The sequence below is a fragment of the Nematostella vectensis genome, chromosome 8 (assembly GCF_932526225.1).
Source record: "Nematostella vectensis chromosome 8, jaNemVect1.1, whole genome shotgun sequence".
Classification (NCBI taxonomy): domain Eukaryota; kingdom Metazoa; phylum Cnidaria; class Anthozoa; order Actiniaria; family Edwardsiidae; genus Nematostella; species Nematostella vectensis.
In genome coordinates this window covers 666927-692198 of record NC_064041.1, presented here as the reverse complement: position 1 = coordinate 692198, position 25272 = coordinate 666927, and the positions used below count along the sequence as shown (strand labels likewise).

Below are 25272 nucleotides of genomic sequence, written 5' to 3'. Positions count from 1 at the left end.
CATCATCATTCTCATATCATCATCACCATTATAACATCATAAATATTATCAATCTCTCGCACGTTTCCTTACTCTCACATACCCTTCAAGTGGATCGACCGCAATCGACTCCAGCACGGCGTATTTCCTTTTTGAGCCGTCGTTTTTGTTGTAGAGCTGCATGCGACGGTTGGTTCCGTCAAGGTTTGATACTTCGATCTTCTCGTAAGTCTCGTCCGTCCAGTAAATTTTATCGTTCACCCAGTCCACGGCGATGCCATAAACCATTCCCATGCCTATGAAGAACGAAAATAGCAAGATCCTATCAACACTGGACTCAAAACTCGATTGAATTGTTAGGAGGATCCATAAGTTTATGTCTTAAACTTTTACTAAACCCTGACAGCGATACCACACACGTCCCTGACCCAGGGGTTACCTTTGTCAACAAGGGTCGTGACCTACATCACGGGATACCTTTGTCAACAAGGGTAGTAACCTAGATCACAGGTTACCTTTGTCAACAAGGGTCGTGACCTAGATCACGGGTTACCTTTGTCAACAAGGGTCGTAACCTAGATCACAGGTTACCATTACCAATAAGGGTCGTGACCCAGATTCAAAGGTTACCTTTATCAATAAGGGTCGTGACCCAGCCGTGATTCATGGGTTACCTTTGTCTGCAATGGTTTGATAAGATCCGTCCGACAGGTCCATTCGTCGTATTCTGAAGTTAGGGAAGAGCTCACTCCAGAACAGTAATTGCTTTGGCATGTGCATCCCTAAATCGGAAGAATGAATACACCGAGTGATATTTTTTGCTATTTTAACTTTATGATGACGCTGAGGAGAAGAGGAGCGGCGACTGTGGTAGCGATGGTGATGGTGACATCGACGATGATGCCGATTTTGATGACAATGAAGATGATGATGATGGTAACAAACATAATCAACATTTTCATCAGCATAAGCATCGCCATCATAATCCACATCATCGCTACTATCGCCTTCTTCCTCACCCTTTCTTACTATTTCAGTGTTTTTTACTCTTTTGTTGCGACTTTACCTAAGTTGATATTAATGTGCGTCCACATTATGTGTATGTGAATGGGAGGCAAAAATAGATTCTACATTCAGCCTGTATTTTCTCGTATCTTAATATATTCTCAAGCGAAATAACTGAAATAACTATTGGTTATGGTAATGATGATGGTGGCGGTGATTGTGATGGTGATGATGATGGTGGTGGTGGTGGTGGTGATGGTGATGGTGATGGTGATGGTGATGGTGATGGTGATGGTGATGGTGATGGTGATGGTGATGGTGATGGTGATGGTGGTAATTGTGATGGTGATTGTGATGGTGGTGGTGATGGTGATGGTGATGGTGATTGTGATGGTGATGGTGATGGTGATTGTGATGGTGATGGTGATGGTGATGGTGATGGTGATGGTGATGGTGATGGTGATGGTGATGGTGATGGTGATGGTGATGGTGATGGTGATGGTGATGGTGATGGTGATGGTGATGGTGATGGTGATGGTGATGGTGATGGTGATGGTGATGGTGATGGTGATGGTGATGGTGATGGTGATGGTGATGGTGATGGTGATGGTGATGTTAATGGTGATGGTGATGGTGATGGTGATGGTGATGGTGATGGTGATGGTGATGGTGATGGTGATGGTGGTGATGGTGATGGTGATTGTGATGGTGATGGTGATGGTGATGGTGATGGTGATGGTGATGGTGATGGTGATGGTGATGGTGATGGTGATGGTGGTAATTGTGATGGTGATTGTGATGGTGGTGGTGATTGTGATGGTGATGGTGGTGATGGTGATGGTGATGGTGATGGTGATGGTGATTGTGATGGTGATGGTGATTGTGATGGTGATGGTGATGGTGATGGTGATGGTGATGGTGATGGTGATGGTGATGGTGATGGTGATGGTGATGATGATTGTGATGGTGATGGTGATGGTGATGGTGATGGTGATGGTGATTGTGATGGTGATGGTGATGGTGATGGTGATGGTGATGGTGATGGTGATGGTGATGGTGATGGTGATGGTGATGGTGATGGTGATGGTGATGGTGATGGTGATGGTGATGGTGATGGTGATGGTGATGGTGATGGTGATGGTGATGGTGATGGTGATGGTGATGGTGATGGTGGTAATTGTGATGGTGATGGTGGTAATTGTGATGGTGATTGTGATGGTGGTGGTGATGGTGATGGTGATGGTGATGGTGATGGTGATGGTGATGGTGATGGTGATGGTGATGGTGATGGTGATGGTGATGGTGATGGTGATGGTGATGGTGATGGTGATGGTGATGGTGATGGTGATGGTGATGGTGATGGTGATGGTGATGGTGATGGTGATGATGGTGATGGTGATGAATCTTACCTACTGCTGCCGCTTGAAATACTCTCTCTCTGTTTCCAGCGATTTGATTGACGTCTGTGATCGGATAAACTGACTTTTCGATGTCGATCCTTTTGAGTGTGTTACCCATAGCAAAGTAAAGACAAGGCCCTCCAGATGGACAGTTGCGGGGTTCTGGAAGAAATAATTTCACAGTTCTTGTTGTCGTGAGACTTGCTGCTCCCCCCTCTCCACCCCTTAGTAGTTATTGCTGAGCGTCCCCTCCCCCTCGGGCTGCTCCCCCCTCTCCACCCCTCAGTAGTTATTGCTGAGCGTCCCCTCCCCCACTGGCTGCTCCCGCCTCTCCACCCCTTAGTAGTTATTGCTGAGCGTCCCCTCCCCCTCGGGCTGCTCCCCCCTCTCCACCCCTTAGTAGTTATTGCGGAGCGTCTCCTCTCCCTCCCCTAGCCAATAACACATGGAAACTAAGAACATTTTCTACACTTGAAAGAGTTGCCTTACGTGGCGGGTAGACGACCATTCTCGTGGTGCACGTCTGGTTGCCAATGTCGTCTGGGCATGTGCAGGAGTACCCGTCAGCTCTCAGCAAACATAGATGAGAACAGCCGCCATTGTTGGTGTTGCACGGGTGACGATCTAAAGCCAATAAAGAATGTCTATTAGCCACTCCTTTGTTATTATTTGCATTGAAAATCCAATGGCCTATTTGCAAGAAGAATTTGAAAATGAGCATACACGAATGTCGGATACGCTATTGAAGATATTTGATAAATATTATCTCGGTTATTCACTTGAATTATTCGATGAAAAGAAATGCATAGTGATATATTCTCCCCGGGGCTACACACTAACAATGCCACAGGATGTTATAAGATATGGGATACCTGGATCGTAGGCGCTATCGTCTTTGGCTCACCCTTAATATTTGATAACTTACCTATAGTTGCTAATATTGTAGATACATGTCTTTGGCCCCCTTAACATTTGATGACTTACCTATAGTTGCTAATATTGTAGATACATGTCTTTGGCTTACCCTTAATATTTGATAACTTACCTATAGTTCCTTTCGCCTTGCAGAAATGCATGCCTTTTGCTCCTGAGAGACCTTTGATGATAGGGGTGACGGTCTTGCCCTCGGGGTTCACTTTTGGTATGCAATTTACTCTGTCTAGATACTGATCACTCCAGCAAATGCGATCAGGCGTGATAGCAAGACTGTCAGGGTAGTATAGATACAATTCGTAACCTAAGAATGAAGTAAAGAAAGTTGCTTGAACATGAATGCACACTTTAAAATAGACTAGATAATAGTGACTTTAGTGTGAACCTCGTATGACAAAGCAAAAAGGATAAAATCGAATTTCTAAGAGTGTCCCCAAAAATAGGTTACCCATGGCAGAATAATATTGAACCTTCTGTGAAAACAGAAATTGCCGTGGCAATAAATATGCAACAAACGTTCCATCATGATTGGCATCAGCTAGCCAACAAAGGTGTCAAGTAAATGCTTATTACACATCAGAAAAGGACGGGTTTTCAAGGACTAGTTTAGATGCCTTTCTTTCCACGTACCGTTCCAAATGCAAATGCATGCAAATGAATATGAAACAATTGGCTTATTTATTTACATTTGCACATAATTTATATTTATATACATTTGCACTTTGAAGGTTACATGGAAAGAACGGCGTCTAAAATATGCCTCATAGTTATACAACTCTTGTCAGTCATAATATTCTCGCATTCTTATTAATAAACTTTCTTAGAATAACTTTGTTTTGTTCGCCGCGGCAGCGCGTGGAACACTTTCGAAATAGCATATGATTCAAGAAATCAGTTTTGGGTTTTCATTATTCTCACGGCCGCACAAGATATATTGTTGTTCTAACCTGCTATCCTAGAGGGTGGTCCAGATCGCCCATCTTCTAGGTTAATGTATAAGATTTTCTCATCATTCCAACCGACCATGTACAGGGTATTAGTAGTGTGGTCAAGCCTTAGTGTGCGAGGGGCAAAAGAAATGTAGATTGGTTCTCTCCAGCTACTAATTTCCACCATATTCTCTCCATCCAATTCCATACGGTGGATCATGTTTTTTCCATTCGAATTAGAAGCCACATAGAGAAAACTGTAAACAAAACAAAAATCCATCAAATGTTCAATGTGATTCCAGAGAAAGATCGATGCCCCCCCCCCTACACCCGGTATATTACCCAATTACTCACCTCTTGAAATGGTGAGTTTTGTTATATTCGGAGAAAAACGGGATTTACTTCTTCAAATCGGCCCTGAATAAAATATCTCAGGAATTTTTTATTACCTTCATGGTTGTATGGATCTATTCTGCAATCGCACATTCCTTGACGAACGGCTCTACCAAACATGTCTGATACATCTCGGTAAGCACGGTTGACCACAAGACAGAGAAATATGTGGTGTATAGCCTTGATTGTACAAGGACTTAGTGTCATAAAAACGAGAATGCAAAGATCCATAAACGAACCGCAAACAAGCCGAATAACGAACCGCAAACAAGCTGATTGAAGACTACGATATTGAATCATATTTTCTCCTCTCTGATTGGTTAGCATTTTTCAGGGAGATTAAAAGGGTTCCATTCACTAAAATCATTTTCCCTATGGAGTTAGAGCTTAAAACAATGAAAACACTTACCCATTTTTGGAATCGACTTCCAAAGCTGTCAGAGCAACATTTGTTTTCAAGGTCTTGCAGTTCGATCCATCAAGTTCACACACCCGAAGATTCTTATTAAAGTAATCAGTGAAATAGACCTTGCGACCCACATGGTCCAGAGCCAGGCTATGTCTTGAACCAAGTCCGGTGAACAGCGTCTCATCAGATGAGCCGTTCAAGAAGACCCTCCCCACGCGTCTATGGATGTCATCCGTGAAGTAGATTCTCTGGTCTGTTGGGTCACACTCTACGGCATACGGATTGGAGCGATCTTTGAGACTGACTGTCGTTTGCTCATTGGAGTTGTTCGCATTCCAAGGTACAGCAAGGATTCTTGGACTAAAGTTGTCGGCGACTATTATGTAATCTTGAAGGACGCCTAGATTGAGAAAATATAATTTCCTTAAAACCTTAAGAAATATTCGAGTAATGTCGCAAGACAGACAGACACTCACACAGACAGACACTGAGACTGACACTCTGACTGACAGACAGAAAGTCAGGCAGACAAACACTCTGAGAGCCACTCTGACAGACACTCGGACAAACAGACAGACAGACACTCAGACACGCTCAGATAGATACTCAGACGGACAGACAATAAGATGGACGAAGGAAAGGGACGGGCTGATCAATTAGATAGCTGTGTTGTGCTCTTACATTGATTCTGAATGAGACGGTGTAAGGCCCGGCACCGGCATTTGGGTCCAAGAGGAGAACGCAGACATATGTGATGACCGCACTGGCCGCAGGACAGACAAACATCGTCCGCTGTAAGACACATTAATTCAAACACCTTTAAACAATTTAGTACGACACAATAACTTTTCTCATAGCCTCACGCTTCCAAATAATAAGTTTTTAGGGGGTGACGCTTTCTAAACCACAGGTTCCAAGAGTCGCCCGTTATTAGAATCATGTGTCAAGTTCAAAGTGTAAAAATATACACTCCAACAGTCACGAGTTTCGAGTATTACGATTTCTTGGAAAGGTAGGAAAGGTTACACATTCCTAGAAAATCACATTCCAAGAACCAAGCATTCCGAGAATCTCACATTCAAAAATTCACGTATTACGAGACAGTCTACGGGACAGATGCTCATTTGCATAATCCACTATCCGGCGTCTTCGATTCCATGCGACGCCATTTGAAGTCATCGTTTCACAAGGATGAGATAATTTATCAAGCTTGCTACCTAACTAAATGATGATAAACGCATGTCTGTACTTGGGCACAACTTTGAAGCATTAAAGACGTTAAAACCATGCAAGCCCGTAATAGTTTGATAATTATTAAACCAGGTGGAGATATGTACTCAGAGTTCACTCAGATAAAGTAAAATAATAACAGCCTGAGCTGTGCTGTAAATTGGAACTTTTCTCGCGTGATTCCTTTAAGACTTCTCATGAAGTTTATTTGCTAACATGAGATAACTCGATCCTTATACTTTATTGTGATTATATTTTTTGTTTAAAAAGTGGAAAAGGGAGCATACTAGCTAATGTTCGTATGGAATTGAGGACAGTAAATATAGTAAATTGTGCAAATGAGCATCTGTTCCGTAGACTGAGAGCTACGCATTCCGAAAATCACGGATAGCGAAAGTCACGATTCTGTTCCGGGAATCATACGTTCTTAGAAAAAATACGTAACGCTTACCAGGAGTCACGCATTCCTTACCTGGCTGGCTATAAGGTCCATCGATGGCGTCAATTCCTCTAGAATCAAACAGGTCCCCAACCTCGATGTCAGTCACGTGATTAGCTCTAGGAGCCAGATTAGCTCGGTAGACCTCGCCCCAGTTCGCGGCGTTCAGATCTATCCAGTGTAAGTAGCCTTTGCTGACAACCATCCGAAAAGGGTCGACCACGTGATTCGAAGTAAGCTTGTGATCGATTGGAGCTAGGGAAATAATAAATGTTATAACAACAGAGCCGAAATTCCGAAAGGATGAATATGTGAATTACCAGATAACGAAAGATTTAAGTAGTGCATAAATCTTATCGCACGGAGACATGACCACTATTTGTACTTACATGAGAGAGAAAGATCCAAGTAGTGTATGCTTCTATCTATTTTCGTGGACCAGTAAAGTCTGTTATTCGCTCGGTCTAGTGCCAGTCCCCATGGCTCGGAGTTGTTGCGGAGAGTCATGACTACTTGCATGTTGCTCCCATCCATGTGGGACTTGTAGATTGCAGTTTGGACGTAACCCGCAGTGAAGTACATGAGTCTGGAGAAAAATGGGTGAATTGTTGATAACGCCATATTATTTCTATTTATTTCCACCAATTTTGTTTCCCTCGTAGGGTAAAGGAGGGGGCTTATTTGAATATTTTGGCTCTTGTTAGGAGGGAGGGCTTTAAATAGACGTTTGGGATATGTAATTTATCAGTAAAACATTTATTTGCCGGCAAGGGTCTGAATGAAAGCCAATGATACTTACGTTGACTCGAGACAATAATTTACTTTATTTGGGTATTTATTGTTTTCCTCTAATTACTGATATCATATTAGCGGAGCCAGCGCGGCCGCAGGCCGCGCGCGGAGCTCCATAGGTATAGAAATATGGTATAACTATGCGAATTGGTTTTTGTGGTCATCGCTCGGGTACCCTGTGTGTCACAATCCAGTAAATCATGCAACTCCCAGGCCCCACTCGGCCCCAACTAGAAAGGAGTCATCGTGACACGTCAATCACGATGACTTCATGATGATGTTTACTCAATCACCAAACTGGACATAACCGGTTTATAACCAGTCTAACTGGAAATAAAGGAATACGTGTTTTTACACATTTTTTACCACCGCCCCCAAACTTCCCCACTTATGCTTCAAATTTCTTTTATGAACAACGCAAACACGCAAAGCGAAACAAGAAATTGAATATTGAGAAGTTTATTATTTCCACTGTGGCCATGGACGACCTTTCACGTGGTGATAAAAGAGGTACGTGCACAACTATTATGGTTTTATGTTTACATCCAGTAGGTATTATGTTAAAAAACAAACGGTTTTGAACTGAGTGCCTTTTTAAGTTAAGTATATGTTAGAAAGGTTTTTCACGGATTTATTATCAGAAGATTATGAAAAATGCTAAAATAAAACTTACTAGCATTTTATTTTTAAGAATAAAATACTTCTATTGTACAGACAATAATGTGTGTACAATTGTTTTGTTAAAACTCGCGTCCAAAAACAAGATGGCGGTAGTCTTGCGCGCGCTTGTGTTTACTTTTTAGGTATATTTTATACCATTGGGCTAATTTTCAGATCATGTCATCTCGTTTCGATCTATTTTAGTTGAAGAACCAAGAAGAGGGGAGGAGCAAAATAATGAGGACGAGAGGTCACGCAGGCCACGAGTGTTGACAGAAGAACAAAGAGCTCGGCAAAGACAGCGTGACCTTGTACTCACCGAGGAGCAAAGAGTGCGAAAAAGACAGACGAGCTCCGAGTACAGGTTAAGTGGTAAGCAAAGAGTCCGGAAAGGGCAAAAGGACTCGGAGTACGAGCTAGATGACGAGCAGAGAGCTCGTAAGAGGCAGAGAAACTTAGAAACACTCAACGCCCAGCGTGCAATGATGGCAGAAGACAGCTTGTTTGCTCCAAGGCAAAGAGAAAGGGCTCGTGAGCGACAGAGGGCGTCTAGACTCAGGAGAAAACAACAGAGGCAGCCCTCCACTACTACCGCTTTTGTTGGTGAGTTTTCTTTGAGTAAAATAATGTCTATATTCGATATTCTTATTTGTTTTCTTTCTTCTTCTTAGACTAAGGCTATCATTTTCTATTGAGAGTAAAAGCAAATACCTTCAATAAAGCAAACTAGAATCAGTAATGCAGAATTAGTTTATTTGTCATTTAGTTTATTTATCAAGCTAAGTATGCTAGATGTGGCGTACTTAGCTTGGTTGTGTTAAATGCATAATAAGCTGAAACTGTTAAGCCCAATTCTGTTGAGTTAAATTCTCGTTCTGCATTGTAATTGTGTGAAAACTTCGTGTACAGTAATCAAAAGGCCTATCCGAAAGAGAAATATTATAGACGTGTTTGTTTTTGTCAACTCAAATATTTCAAAACATCATAGTTGTCTTATTTCTTGTCACCTCAAATTTTGCATAAATATCATAGTTGAGTTTAGTTTTGGCACCCAAAACATAATGCATAATTCTTACAGTTTTGGTTGCATTTAGTTGTGTTTTTGTTACCTCAGATGTTTCATAAATATTATAGTTGTGTTTTAGTTAAATCTCGTATACATACATACATATTGTAGGTGGTGATCTGTCGTATTTCTAAAAGTTTCAAAGTTTTGATGTTACCCCTTTAATAGTTAAAATATCAATTTTGCACAACAATTTTCAATGAAAGATATTGTACATGACAGGTGTACTATTTTGAAATCCAGGAGTACAAGCATAAAGTCCTATTAGCAGACTCTGCCATAGCAGACTATAATTTGCAGATACCAGATGAATGTATAGATGCTTACACTAATTGTAGACACACTGTAGGTTAGCTTCTAAACTGTTTTACATTTGACTCATTGCTGATTATAAACATGGAGAAAAACAAGAATATTCTAACACAAAGTAAGGTTTGTATTTCAGAAATCCTTCTTTACTCTGCATACAACATAAGAGCTTTTTTTAGGTGGACCAGGTAGGTTTTAATTCCTTTTTTCCCACTTAATGAGGTAAGTGTAAAAACCACTGATAAATTATTTAAAAAGTAAGCTGTATATCAATATTTTGGTGTAAATGAACCCAATTCACTTTGATACCATGAAAGAAATATGGCTAAATGATTCCAGTCAGGTCTTATTTATCTGACACATTTATGCTTTTTTCCCCTCAGTTCTCAAAGATGTTTTGCAAGGTTGTTGTCTGTCAATTACAGCATAAAATAAAAAAATCGCATATTTACATGACCCATTAATTAGTTGATACGTTACCCATGAACCTATGCCGGTATGATACATAGATCCTAGATGGTGTTTATTGGTGTATTTTAGGTGAGCCCTAACGTTTGGAAAATATATAATTTGATACTTCTTTCATCCTTTTTTATAGAGAAGAACAACAACAAGATAAAAAGAGGTGATGCAGCTGTAGGCGGCGGCAGTGGTGGGGCCAAGCAGTTTGTCTTCCACATATATTGATTCACATATTTAGGGGAGTGCTTTTGATGCCTCCTAAATATGGAAATTAATTGTTACGTGGTAAACAAACTGTTGTCTCTTTATTAATGCATGTTTTAACATTTATTATTTTAGATAATAATAATTATGTTTTAAAATTTATTATTTTATATAATAATTATGTAATAATTATTATTATATAAAATAATAAATTTTAAAACATGTATTAATAAAGAGACAACAGTTTGTACAATGATAATAAAAACAAGCATTCTTTAAAAGTCCCTAATTTGTTAATAAAAGTATTTATTGTCATTCTCGTGCTCAATTCAATTCATTCATCCATCATAATCCTGGGTAGTCTTCCTGGTGGAGTGGAGGGAGGTAAATAGATCAGTTGTTATTGAATACAAAAATTCATTAATTTGATACCCCTAAAGGATAGCAGTATCAGAATAACCATTAAACACCCCCTGAGGGATAGTAGTTGGGTGAAGTTTATACCCTAAAAGATAGAATAATTATCTACACCCCATCTACTTTTTTGGAGAGTCAAACCCCAGGGGGTGGGGGTCATGGCAGAAATTAGTAATGTACCCAAGACACCAGGATTTACTTGGAAATGGATATAAAATACAAAAACTACTCCAAAGCTAGTTTGCATCCCCTATATCCTTAAATTTGCTACAAGTATTGCTAAAAAAGTGCATCCACGCAGGCTCCGCTTTTAGGCAGTGCCTAAATCTATATATTGTGATATACAACTTACCCGGCGCTGGTGTCAAGTACGATGGCTGTGGGGAAGGGAACGGTGGCCACGTTAGTAATATCACTACCGTCCAACGATGCCACCAGGATCCTGTTGTTCTCGAAATCTGACCAGTACAGCTTGCTGCATCCGGGATCTACGGCTAGCCCCGCTACTCGCTTTTGATTGGCCAAAACCAACTCATCATTTCCTGCACTAAGTGAGACTTTGCGAATGTCGTTGTCCCCGGTCCAGTAAAAGATGTTTTTGCTGGCAGGGTCTGAATAAAAGCAAATGATACTTTAGTTTGTTCGAGACATTAAAGATGTCTTTCCGGCAGGATCTGAATAAAAGCCCAACTTTAGTTGACTCGAGACATTAATTAGTTGTAGTCGGGTATTTATTGTTGTCCTCTAAGACTCAAATCTTAGATGGCCTCAAACTCAAAATATTAACGCCTCGTATACGCCTATTTCAAATAAGGTTGCACTCGGAGAAGCTTTGTATAGTAACCCGCAGTAGCCCATGGGTATAAAAAAATAAGCTTGAATAAAAACAAACACAGGTTTAGAAAGCTTTAGCATTCTTGTTTATGTACTTCTTAAACACGAAACCGCGCTATAAAAGGACCGCCCACAATCGACACCTTTTGAATTCAAATCCGAAGTAAAGATGGCCGGTGGTAACGGAACTCGAAGCGGAAAAATAAATTTCTTCGATTTGCTTATATATTGTACAATTCAGAGGCGAAAATAAAACATATTTAGAAACTTAAAGTAGACTTATACATCACATATGAAATCTAGAAGCACAAGAGGAGCTGATTCTCGCAAAAATTTGACCAAGATTTGAGTTGAATTCGAATTACGCGCCATTTCTCCGGGCCATCGTCCTTGACTCCGCCGTGTTTACGAGCCAACAATATCTTTACAGCCGCTAAACGGTATAGAACATGCGTGCAATAGTCCCTCGGGATTCGAGTTGAGCTAATGAAGAATTTCGGGACGTTATTCATTGATTTTCTGAAACAACTTACCTATACGGAATGCGCTACACGAGAGGCGAGTTGTCGAGTTACAATGGCTCTACTGACAATCTTTAGCCGTTAACAGCAAGAATAGCAATGGAAACGAGAAATTAAGTCCTACAGTATAGCAATTTTTTTGAAGATTTAAAAATTATTTCGCTTTTAAATCTTCTGTTTACAATTTAGAATCTGCAACGTGACTTGCGCAACGGTAGTATATTTATCAATCGCGGCTTGTACCGTGCGATTCGCTCATCCTTTTATTATGTGGTTAGAACAACTTTTTTACAAAAGCTTTGTTATATTACAGGTTTACTTTCAAAGGAGGAATTCTGCAGGGGTAGCTTATAGGCTAAAATGGAGATATTTTGGCTGCCAAGTGTGAGATTGCGAGACTGAGGTCGCGTAACAGCGCGTGTAATTGTAATTCAACATATACCGGTGTTTATTGTCATTCTGCGGTATGTGAAACCCTTTTGAATACTCCCAGTAGAGTTTAAGCTATGAATTGTTGTAATTTGAAATAATTTAAGCAGGATAGAGTAAAAAAATATTTCTCTCTATTCGCATTGTTATTCAAAGCGCTACCGGGAGCTCTTGTCAGTTCGGAGGGTGAATGAAGGAAGGTGACAAACGCCTGGCACAGGCCCTTTTATAGCGCGGTTTCGTGTTTAACGTTCACATGGCGTTTAGAGAGCAGAGCAGGGTACAGCCATTTATGCATTACCCATGAACCACTGCAGGTAACGATACATTGATTCGCAGGTGCAACCTTACTTTAAGTAGGTGTATATTTCACAATTATTCGCCGAAGGCGAAGTGAATAGCGGTGGATAGTCCCCGAGACGCGAAGCGTCAAATTCTACGAATTTGATCCAAGAAATTATTTCTTTCGCTTTGAATCCTCCACAGACGATAAGGTACAATCACTAAAATACTTCCCTAAACTTTGAGTAACTTGCCGTTTTCCTTCGAATTAAGTTACGATTTGCTGCATTTGTTTATCGCAAATAAAATTTCAGAAAACTTTGAATTTGTCGTGCGCGTTCATAATTTCGGCGGGACATTGTCAAAACACCGGGAGTTTGAAGCCGATTTTTCGTAAAGGACAATGAATCTAAATCATTTTTAACAAAAATGCCGTTTTAATGTGAAGCTCGACAATTTCGGGTGTTACATTATTCCGAGTTAGCGAACCAATCAGAGCGCGCGTTCTTATGAATGCATTTTGAGAATATTAATCAAATCTTAACTCGAGCTTATTATGATTTCCTAACAGGTTCGAGTTATCCACAAGATTGAGTTTCTTGGAGCTCGCTTTCACTCATCTATAAACACGCCCTCATCAGTCACTCACCTATAGCCACGCCATCATCTGTCACTCACCTATAGCCACGCCCTCATTAGTCACTCACCTATAGCCACGCCCTCATCTGTCACTCACCTATAGCCACGCCCTCATTAGTCACTCACCTATAGCCACGCCCTCATCTGTCACTCACCTATAGCCACGCCCTCATATGTCACACACATATAGCCACGCCCTCATTAGTCACTCAACTATAGCCACGCCCTCATCAGTCACTCACCTATAGCCACGCCCTCATCAGTCACTCACCTATAGCCATGCCCTCATCTGTCACTAACCTATAGCCACGCCCTCATCTGTCATTCACCTATAGCCACGCCCTCATTAGTCACCCACCTACAGCCACATCCTCATCTGTCACCCACCTATGGACACGCCCTCATCAGTCACTCACCTATAGCCACGCCCTCATCTGTCACTCACCTATAGCCACGCCCTCATCTGTCACTCACCTATAGCCACATCCTCATCTGTCACTCACCTATAGCCACATCCTCATCTGTCACTCGCCTATAGCCACGCCCTCATCTATCACTCACCTATAGCCACGCCCTCATCTGTCACTCACCTATAGACACGCCCTCATCTGTCACCCACCTATAGACACGCCCTCATCAGTCACTCACCTATAGCCACGCCCTCATCTGTCACCCACCTATAGACACGCCCTCATCAGTCACTCACCTATAGCCACGCCCTCATCTGTCACTCACCTATAGCCACGCCCTCATCAGTCACTCACCTATAGTCACTCAACTATAGCCACATCCTCATCTGTCACTCACCTATAGCCACGCCCTCATCTGTCACTCACCTATAGCCACGCCATCATCTGTCACTCACCTATAGCCACGCCCTCATTAGTCACTCACCTATAGCCACGCCCTCATCTGTCACTCACCTATAGCCACGCCCTCATTAGTCACTCACCTATAGCCACGCCCTCATCTGTCACTCACCTATAGCCACGCCCTCATCAGTCACTCACCTATAGACACGCCCTCATCTGTCACCCACCTATAGACACGCCCTCATTAGTCACTCACCTATAGCCACGCCCTCATCTGTCACTCACCTATAGCCACGCCCTCATCAGTCACTCACCTATAGTCACTCAACTATAGCCACATCCTCATCTGTCACTCACCTATAGCCACGCCCTCATCAGTCACTCACCTATAGCCACATCCTCATCTGCCATTCACCTATAGCTACGCCCTCATCTGTCACTCACCTATAGCCACGCCATCATCTGTCACTCACCTATAGCCACGCCCTCATTAGTCACTCACCTATAGCCACGCCCTCATCTGTCACTCACCTATAGCCACGCCCTCATTAGTCACTCACCTATAGCCACGCCCTCATCTGTCACTCACCTATAGCCACGCCCTCATATGTCACACACATATAGCCACGCCCTCATTAGTCACTCAACTATAGCCACGCCCTCATCAGTCACTCACCTATAGCCACGCCCTCATCAGTCACTCACCTATAGCCATGCCCTCATCTGTCACTCACCTATAGCCGCGCCCTCATCTGTCACTCACCTATAGCCACATCCTCATCTGTCACTCACCTATAGTCACATCCTAATCTGTCACTCACCTATAGCCACCTCCTCATCTATCACTTACCTATAGCCACATCCTAATCTGTCATTTACCTATAGCCACATCCTAATCTGCCACTCACCTATAGCCACGCCCTCATCTGTCACTCACCCATAGCCACGCCCTCATCTGCCACTCACCTATAGCCATGCCCTAATCTGTCACTCACCTATAGCCACATCCTCATCTGCTACTCACCTATAGCCACATCCTAATCTCTCATTTACCTATAGCCACGCCCTCATCTGTCACTCACCTATAGCCACGCCCTCATCTGTCACTCACCTATAGCCACATCCGCATCTGTCACTCACCTATAGCCACATCCTAATCTCTTATTTACCTATAGCCACGCCCTCATCTGTCACTCACCTATAACCACGCCCTTATCTGTCACTCATCTATAGCCACGCCCTTATCTGCCACTCACCTATAACCACGCCCTTATCTGTCACTCATCTATAGCCACATCATCATCTGTCACTCATCTATAGCCACATCCTAATCTGCCACTCACCTATAGCCACGCCCTCATCTGTCACTAACCCATAGCCACGCCCTCATCTGTCACTCACCTATAGCCACGCCCTCATCTGCCACTCACCTATAGCCACGCCCTCATCTGTCACTCATCTATAGCCACGCCCTTATCTGCCACTCACCTATAACCACGCCCTTATCTGCCACTCACCTATAGCCACATCCTAATCTATCACTCATCTATAGCCACATCCTAATCTGTCACTCATCTATAGCCACATCATCATCTGTCACTCACCCATAGCCTCATCCGCATCTGTCACTCACCTATAGCCACATCCTAATCTCTCATTTACCTATAGCCACGCCCTCATCTGTCACTCACCTATAACCACGCCCTTATCTGTCACTCATCTATAGCCACATCATCATCTGTCACTCACCTATAGCCACATCCTAATCTGTCACTTACCTATAGCCACATCCTAATCTGTCACTCACCCATAGCCACATCCTAATCTGTCACTCACCTATAGCCACATCCTAATCTGTCACTTATCTATAGCCACGCCCTTATCTGCCACTCACCTATAGCCACATCCTAATCTATCACTCATCTATAGCCACATCCTAATCTGTCACTCACCCATAGCCACATCCTAATCTGTCACTCACCTATAGCCACATCCTAATCTGTCACTTATCTATAGCCACGCCCTTATCTGCCACTCACCTATAGCCAGATCCTCATCTGTCACTCACCTATAACCACATCATCATCTATCACTCACCTATAGCCACATCCTAATCTGTCACTTATCTATAGCCACGCCCTTATCTGTCACTCATCTATAGCCACATCCTCATCTGTCAGTCACCTATAGCCACATTCTAATCTATCACTCACCTATAGCCACGCCCTCATCTGTCACTCACCTATAGCCACGCCCTTATCTGTCACTCACCTATAGCCACATTCTCATCTGCCACTCACCTATAGCCACACCTTCATCTGCCACTCGCCCATAGCCACACCCTCATCTGTCACTCACCTATAGCCACATCCTAATCTGTCACTCACCTATAGCCACGCCCTTATCTGCCACTCACCTATAACCACGCCCTTATCTGTCACTCATCTATAGCCACATCATCATCTGTCACTCACCTATAGCCACACCTTCATCTGCCACTCGCCCATAGCCACGCCCTCATCTGTCACTCACCTATAACCACGCCCTTATCTGTCACTCATCTATAGCCACGCCCTTATCTGCCACTCACCTATAACCACGCCCTTATCTGTCACTCATCTATAGCCACATCATCATCTGTCACTCATCTATAGCCACATCCTAATCTGCCACTCACCTATAGCCACGCCCTCATCTGTCACTCACCTATAGACACGCCCTCATCTGTCACTTACCTATAGCCACTCCCTCAGGCCTTGAGCTCTTAATTTGGATGGGAATACTCTTGGAATGAGAGGAAGACTCGAAGATAAGTTGCTTGAGAAGTCCACGCATGTTATCACTGACGATAATGAACGCAGGGGCATCTGGAAAAATGCACAAAAGCACAGTGAATTTTTCTAAAGTTGTCCAGGTATTGGAGCTTCTACGAAAGTTTTACATATCCTTATTTAAAAGATGCTAATCAAGAAAGATCACTCCTTCTTTACTGATTTTGGTTTGAAAGAAAGGTAATTGCTGGGCCTCTACTCACCCGGATCAGGATTTGGTGTGTCCGCTTTTCTACACACAACGCCAGCGTCCTCGCTGTGTCGACAGTTCTCTATCCCAAGTCCGTTATGGGGACAGTCTACTAATCGAGATTCGTTTCCTGTACATTCCAGGTTGTCTAGCCAAATACTACCAGCTCCACCGCCCCAAGCGGCACGGACTGTTTAACAGAGACAGTTTGACTGCTAGAATACGGTAGCAATGGCATACAAACTACAGGGATTACAAGAATCACTACGAGGGCTTCACGAGGCACTACGGGGGCTTCACGAGGCACTACGGGGCTTCACGAGGCATTACGGGAGCTTCACGAGGCACTACGGGGGCTTCACGAGGCACTACGGGGGTTTCAAGATGCATTACGGAGACTTCACGAGGCACTACGGGGGCTTCACGAGGCACTACGGGGGCTTCACGAGGCATTACGGGGGCTTCACGAGGCACTACGGGGGTTTCAAGATGCATTACGGGGACTTCACGAGGCATTACGGGGGTTTCACGAGGCACTACGGAGGCTTCACGAGGCACTACGGGGGCTTCACGAGGCACTACGGGGGCTTCACGAGGCACTACGGGGACTTCACGAGGCACTACGGGGGCTTCACGAGGCACTACGGGGACTTCACGAGGCACTACGGGGACTTCACGAGGCATTACGGAGGCTTCACGAGGCACTACGGGGGCTTCACGAGGCACTACGGGGACTTCACGAGGCATTATGGGGGCTTCACGATGCACTACGGGGGCTTCACGAGGCATTACGGGGGGGTCTTCACGATGCATTACGGGGGCTTCACGAGGCATTATGGGGGCTTCACTTGGCATTGTGGGTTCTTCACGAGGCACTACGGGGACTTCACGAGGCACTACGGGGGCTTCACGAGGCACTACGGGGACTTCACGAGGCACTACGGGGGCTTCACGTGGCAATACGGGGGCTTCACGAGGCACTACGGGGACTTCACGAGGCACTACGGGGGGCTTCACGAGGCATTACGGGGGCTTCACGAGGCATTACGGGGGCTTCACTTGGCATTATGGGGTCTTCATGATGCATTACGGGGGCTTCACGAGGCATTACGGGGGCTTCACGAGGCACTACGGGGACTTCACGAGGCACTACGGGGGCTTTACGAGGCACTACGGGGGCTTCACGACGCATTATGGGGGCTTCACGAGGCACTACGGGGGCTTCACGAGGCATTACGGAGGCTTTAAGATGCATTACGGGGTCTTCATGATGCATTACGGGGGCTTCACGAGCCACTACGGGGGCTTCACGACGCATTATGGGGGCTTCACGAGGCACTACGGGGGCTTCACGAGGCATTACGGGGGCTTCAAGATGCATTACGGGGTCTTCATGATGCATTACGGGGGCTTCACGAGGCATTACGGGGGCTTCACGAGGCACTACGGGGGCTTCACGAGGCACTACGGGGCATCATGATTCATTACGGGGGCTTCACGAGGCATTACGGGGGCTTCACGAGGCATTACGGGGGCATCACGATGTATTACGGGGGCTTCACGAGGCATTACGGGGGCTTCACGAGGCATTACGGGGGCATCACGAGGCATTATGGGGGCTTAATAAGTTATAACGGGGGCTTCACGAGTTATTACGAGGTCTCCTCTAGACATTTCGGGGATTTCGCAAGGTATTACAGGATTTCACAAGGTATTTACGGAGGCTTCACTAGGCGTTACAAGGTCTTCACTAGGCATTACGGGCATTTCACGAGGTTTTACGAGGGCTTCACGTGGCATTGCGGGGACTACACAAGGCATTACGGGGGCTTCACTTGGCATTATGGGGGCTTCACGAGGCATTATGGGGTCTTCACGATGCATTATGGAGGCTTCACGATGCATTATGGGGGCTTCACGAGGCACTACGTGGGCTTCACGAGGCATTATGGGGTCTTCACGATGCATTATGGGGGCTTCACGATGCATTTTGGGGGCTTCACGATGCATTACGAGGGCTTCACGAGGCACTACGGGGGCTTCACGAGGCACTACGAGGGCTTCACGAAGCATTACGGGAGCTTCACGAGGCACTACGGGGGCTTCACGAGGCATTATGGGGGCTTCACGAGGCACTACGGGGGCTTCACGAGTTACTTCAAGGGGTTCACGAGGCATTATGGGGGCTTCACGAGGCACTACGGGGGGCTTCACGAGGCATTATGGGGGCTTCACGAGGCATTATGGGGGCTTCACGAGGCACTACGGGGGGCTTCACGAGGCATTATGGGGGCTTCACGAGGCACTACGGGGGCTTCACGAGGCATTACGGGGGGGTCTTCACGATGCATTACGGGGGCTTCACGAGGCATTATGGGGGCTTCACTTGGCATTGTGGGTGCTTCACGAGGCACTACGGGGACTTCACGAGGCACTACGGGGGCTTCACGAGGCACTACGGGGACTTCACGAGGCACTACGGGGGCTTCACGAGGCACTACGGGGACTTCACGAGGCACTACGGGGGGCTTCACGAGGCATTACGGGGGCTTCACGAGGCATTACGGGGGCTTCACTTGGCATTATGGGGTCTTCATGATGCATTACGGGGGCTTCACGAGGCATTACGGGGGCTTCACGAGGCACTACGGGGACTTCACGAGGCACTACAGGGGCTTTCCGAGGCACTACGGGGGCTTCACGACGCATTATGGGGGCTTCACGAGGCACTACGGGGGCTTCACGAGGCATTACGGAGGCTTTAAGATGCATTACGGGGTCTTCATGATGCATTACGGGGGCTTCACGAGGCATTACGGGGGCTTCACGAGGCACTACGGGGGCTTCACGAGGCACTACGGGGGCATCATGATGCATTACGGGGGCTTCACGAGGCATTACGGGGGCTTCACGAGGCATTACGGGGGCATCACGATGTATTACGGGGGCTTCACGAGGCATTACGAGGGCTTCACGAGGCATTATGGGGGCATCACGAGGCATTATGGGGGCTTAATAAGTTATAACGGGGGCTTCACGAGTTATTACGAGGTCTCCTCTAGGCATTTCGGGGATTTCGCAAGGTATTACAGGATTTCACAAGGTATTTACGGAGGCTTCACGAGGCGTTACAAGGTCTTCACTAGGCATTACGGGCATTTCACGAGGTTTTACGAGGGCTTCACGTGGCATTGCGGGGACTACACGAGGCATTACGGGGGCTTCACTTGGCATTATGGGGGCTTCACGAGGCATTATGGGGTCTTCACGATGCATTATGGAGGCTTCACGATGCATTATGGGGGCTTCACGAGGCATTATGAGGTCTTCACGAGGCACTACGGGGGCTTCACGAGGCATTATGGGGTCTTCACGATGCATTATGGGGGCTTCACGATGCATTACGAGGGCTTCACGAGGCACTACGGGGGCTTCACGAGGCACTACGGGGGCTTCACAAGGCACTACGAGGGCTTCACGAAGCATTACGGGAGCTTCACGAGGCACTACGGGGGCTTCACGAGGCATTATGGGGGCTTCACGAGGCACTACGGGGGCTTCACGAGTTACTTCAAGGGGTTCACGAGGCATTATGGGGGCTTCACGAGGCACTACGGGCGCTTCACGAGGCATTACGGGGGCTTCAAGAGGCATTACGGGGCTTTCACGAGGCATTACGGGGGCTTCACGAGGCATTACGGTGGCTTCACGAGGCACTACGGGGACTTCACGAGACACTACGGGGTCTTCACGAGGCATTTTGGGGGCTTCACGATGCATTATGGGGGCTTCACGATGCATTTTGGGGGCTTCACGATACATTATGGGGTCTTCAGGATGCATTACGGGGGCTTCACGATGCATTATGGGGTCTTCAGGATGCATTACGGGGGCTTCACGATGCATTATGGGGGCATTTTACGACGAATTACGGGGCTTCACTATGCATTATGGGGGCTTCACGAGGCATTACGGGGGCTTCACGAGGCATTACGGGGGCATCACGATGTATTACGGGGGCATCACGAGGCATTACGAGGGCTTCACGAGGCATTACGGGGGCATCACGAGGCATTATGGGGGCTTAATAAGTTATAACGGGGGCTTCACGAGTTATTATGAGGTCTCCTCTAGGCATTTCGGGGATTTCGCAAGGTATTACAGGATTTCACAAGGTATTTACGGAGGCTTCACGAGGCGTTACAAGGTCTTCACTAGGCATTACGGGCATTTCACGAGGTTTTACGAGGGCTTCACGTGGCATTGTGGGGACTACACGAGGCATTACGGGGGCTTCACTTGGCATTATGGGGGCTTCACGAGGCATTATGGGGTCTTCACGATGCATTATGGAGGCTTCACGATGCATTATGGGGGCTTCACGAGGCATTATGGGGGCTTCACGAGGCATTATGAGGTCTTCACGAGGCATTTCGGGGATTTCGCAAGGTATTACAGGATTTCACAAGGTGTTTACGGAGGCTTCACGAGGCGTTACAAGGTCTTCACTAGGCATTACGGGCATTTCACGAGGTTTTACGAGGGCTTCACGTGGCATTGTGGGGACTACACGAGGCATTACGGGGGCTTCACTTGGCATTATGGGGGCTTCACGAGGCATTATGGGGTCTTCACGATGCATTATGGAGGCTTCACGATGCATTATGGGGGCTTCACGAGGCATTATGGGGGCTTCACGAGGCAATATGAGGTCTTCACGAGGCACTACGGGGGCTTCACGAGGCATTATGGGGTCTTCACGATGCATTATGGGGGCTTCACGATGCATTACGAGGGCTTCACAAGGCACTACGGGGGCTTCACGAGGCACTACGGGGGCTTCACGAGGCATTACGGGGGCTTCACGAGGCACTACGGGGGCTTCACGAGGCACTACGGGGGTTTCAAGATGCATTACGGGGACTTCACGAGGCACTACGGGGGCTTCACGAGGCACTACGGGGGCTTCACGAGGCATTACGGGGGCTTCACGAGGCACTACGGGGGTTTCAAGATGCATTACGGGGACTTCACGAGGCATTACGGGGGCTTCACGAGGCACTACGGAGGCTTCACGAGGCACTACGGGGACTTCACGAGGCACTACGGGGGCTTCACGAAGCACTACGGGGACTTCACGAGGCATTACGGAGGCTTCACGAGGCACTACGGGGACTTCACGAGGCACTACGGGGGCTTCACGAGGCACTACGGGGACTTCACGAGGCATTACGGAGGCTTCACGAGGCACTACGGGGACTTCACGAGGCACTACGGGGGCTTCACGAGGCACTACGGGGACTTCACGAGGCATTATGGGGGCTTCACGATGCACTACGGGGGCTTCACGAGGCATTACGGGGTCTTCACGATGCATTTCGGGGGCTTCAAGAGGCATTATGGGGGCTTCACTTGGCATTGTGGGTGCTTCACGAGGCATTACGGGGTCTTCATGATGCATTACGGGGGCTTCACGAGGCACTACGGGGACTTCACGAGGCACTACGGGGGCTTCACGAGGCATTACGGGTGCTTCACTTGGCATTATGGGGTCTTCATGATGCATTACGGGGGCTTCACGAGGCATTACGGGGGCTTCACGAGGCACTACGGGGGCTTCACGAGGCACTACGGGGGCTTCACGAGCCACTACGGGGGCTTCACGACGCATTATGGGGGCTTCACGAGGCACTACGGGGGCTTCACGAGGCATTACGGGGGCTTCAAGATGCATTACGGGGTCTTCATGATGCATTACGGGGGCTTCACGAGGCATTACGGGGGCTTCACGAGGCACTACGGGGGCTTCACGAGGCACTACGGGGCATCATGATTCATTACGGGGGCTTCACGAGGCATTACGGGGGCTTCACGAGGCATTACGGGGGCATCACGATGTATTACGGGGGCTTCACGAGGCATTACGGGGGCTTCACGAGGCATTACGGGGGCATCACGAGGCATTATGGGGGCTTAATAAGTTATAACGGGGGCTTCACGAGTTATTACGAGGTCTCCTCTAGGCATTTCGGGGATTTCGCAAGGTATTACAGGATTTCACAAGGTATTTACGGAGGCTTCACTAGGCGTTACAAGGTCTTCACTAGGCATTACGGGCATTTCACGAGGTTTTACGAGGGCTTCACGTGGCATTGCGGGGACTACACAAGGCATTACGGGGGCTTCACTTGGCATTATGGGGGCTTCACGAGGCATTATGGGGTCTTCACGATGCATTATGGAGGCTTCACGATGCATTATGGGGGCTTCACGAGGCACTACGTGGGCTTCACGAGGCAATACGAGGGCTTCACGAAGCATTACGGGAGCTTCACGAGGCACTACGGGGGCTTCACGAGGCATTATGGGGTCTTCACGATGCATTATGGGGGCTTCACGATGCATTTTGGGGGCTTCACGATGCATTACGAGGGCTTCACGAGGCACTACGGGGGCTTCACGAGGCACTACGAGGGCTTCACGAAGCATTACGGGAGCTTCACGAGGCACTACGGGGGCTTCACGAGGCATTATGGGGATTTCACGAGGCACTACGGGGGCTTCACGAGTTACTTCAAGGGGTTCACGAGGCATTATGGGGGCTTCACGAGGCACTACGGGCGCTTCACGAGGCATTACGGGAGCTTCAAGAGGCATTACGGGGGCTTCACGAGGCATTACGGGGGCTTCACGAGGCATTACGGTGGCTTCACGAGGCACTACGGGGACTTCACGAGGCACTACGGGGTCTTCACGAGGCATTTTGGGGGCTTCACGATGCATTATGGGGGCTTCACGATGCATTTTGGGGGCTTCACGATACATTATGAGGTCTTCAGGATGCATTACGGGGGCTTCACGATGCATTATGGGGTCTTCAGGATGCATTACGGGGGCTTCACGATGCATTATGGGGGCATTTTACGACGAATTACGGGGCTTCACGATGCATTATGGGGGCTTCACGAGGCACTACGGGGGCTTCACGAGGCACTACGGGGGCATCACGATGCATTTTGGGTGCTTAATAAGTTATAACGGGGGCTTCAGGAGTTATTACGAGGTCTCCTCTAGGCATTTCGGGATTTCGCAAGGTATTACGAGGATTTTACGAGGTATTTACGGAGGCTTCACGAGGCGTTACAAGGTCTTCACTAGGCATTACGGGCATTTTACGAGGTTTTACGAGGGCTTCACGTGGCATTACGGGGGCTTCACGTGGCATTACGGGGGCTTCACGTCGCATTACGGTAAATTTCACGGGATATTACTACGATTTCACAAGGGGTTAAGCAGATTGTTAACGGGATATATCATGAAAACATCCGCTATACTGACCTTGTGCACTGAGGGCGCCAGGATAACCTAACTCACGGCACACGACATCTGCGTCCTTGATATCCCACAAGTCATCACACACCGTGCCCCATTGACCGTTGTGTTTGATTTCCACTCGGCCCTCATTTGGATGGCGTCCGTCACGCAGGCGGAGTGTTGCGTTACCTTTTAAACGATAGTTACTATTTATGATTTACTATTAAAGAGTTGTCCTTCTAGCCACTGCATATGGAACTTTATTTACATTAAAAATAGCCTTATAAACTACCCTTATAAGCGATCTTCTAAACAAGCGGAGTCAATAGAGCGATCCACTTACTCAGAGGCGCTGTGGAGTTGACTTTACACTGCACACCCACGGGTCTATTATCGCGACATGTAGGAACATCCCAACCGGGGTGGTGACAGTAAGCAACTGACGTCTCGTCTCCGGTGCATGTTGGACTGCTCATCAAAATCCGACCATTTGATTGGCCGAAGTACCCGCAGCAGATTGGGTTCCAGGCCCCCTGGTAGCCGAGCTGGTTGCAGATGACGTGGGCGTCTTGTAATGTCCAGTCGTCATCACAGATGTGGCCCCAGTAGCCGACTCGCTCATCGCCGTACGACTGATAGAAAACCTCCACGCGGCCTTCATGGATCTCCATGCCTCCTCGTAAACGAACCTGGAAACCTGAAAACGGACAACATTTGCGTCAACAATCCTTAACACCTTGACAGAGATTAGATTAGTTAGTTAATGACGAGATTTTCAAATGACACACATCGG

General features: G+C 46.6%; 2 protein-coding genes across 9 annotated transcripts in view; one reads left to right on the top strand and one right to left on the bottom strand.

The window, feature by feature from the left end:
* The window catches only part of LOC5508390, a 133768-nt gene that overhangs the window by 89615 nt on the left and 18881 nt on the right, over nucleotides 1-25272 (bottom strand). For all 5 annotated transcript variants that reach the window (XM_048731302.1, XM_048731301.1, XM_048731300.1 and 2 more), the window contains exons 13-27: nucleotides 24823-25176; nucleotides 24504-24668; nucleotides 17179-17355; nucleotides 16880-17011; nucleotides 10980-11238; nucleotides 7107-7303; nucleotides 6751-6972; nucleotides 5730-5840; nucleotides 5049-5448; nucleotides 4265-4503; nucleotides 3430-3621; nucleotides 2874-3008; nucleotides 2394-2546; nucleotides 654-761; nucleotides 83-275 (exon numbers count right to left, since the gene is read on the bottom strand). In XM_048731302.1, coding sequence (XP_048587259.1) covers nucleotides 83-275; nucleotides 654-761; nucleotides 2394-2546; nucleotides 2874-3008; nucleotides 3430-3621; nucleotides 4265-4503; nucleotides 5049-5448; nucleotides 5730-5840; nucleotides 6751-6972; nucleotides 7107-7303; nucleotides 10980-11238; nucleotides 16880-17011; nucleotides 17179-17355; nucleotides 24504-24668; nucleotides 24823-25176 — 3037 coding nt within the window. The remainder of the gene's footprint in view (nucleotides 1-82; nucleotides 276-653; nucleotides 762-2393; nucleotides 2547-2873; nucleotides 3009-3429; nucleotides 3622-4264; nucleotides 4504-5048; nucleotides 5449-5729; nucleotides 5841-6750; nucleotides 6973-7106; nucleotides 7304-10979; nucleotides 11239-16879; nucleotides 17012-17178; nucleotides 17356-24503; nucleotides 24669-24822; nucleotides 25177-25272) is intronic.
* On the top strand, nucleotides 7889-10336 carry LOC116615504 (octapeptide-repeat protein T2). Of its 4 annotated transcripts, none has more exons than XM_032377163.2 (4): nucleotides 7889-8019; nucleotides 8374-8772; nucleotides 9681-9732; nucleotides 10143-10336. In XM_032377163.2, exons 1-4 carry the CDS (start codon nucleotides 7989-7991, stop codon nucleotides 10171-10173), a joined length of 513 nt encoding a protein of 170 aa, XP_032233054.1. In that variant the 5' UTR covers nucleotides 7889-7988; the 3' UTR covers nucleotides 10174-10336. The 4 variants fall into 4 exon arrangements, with proteins under 4 accessions (XP_032233054.1, XP_048587263.1, XP_032233053.1 ...); XM_048731306.1 differs by having other exon boundaries at nucleotides 9724-9732; nucleotides 10143-10335; XM_032377162.2 differs by lacking the exon at nucleotides 9681-9732 and having other exon boundaries at nucleotides 10143-10333.

What these genes read in the sequence shown, in the direction of transcription:
- LOC116615504 (XM_048731306.1), top strand. Translation starts at nt 7,989, where the DNA reads ATGGACGACCTTTCACGTGGTGATAAAAGAG. An exon ending in TTCACGTGGTGATAAAAGAG is followed by an intron (nt 8,020 to 8,373) that starts GTACGTGCACAA and finishes GATCTATTTTAG; the next exon opens with TTGAAGAACCAAGAAGAGGG.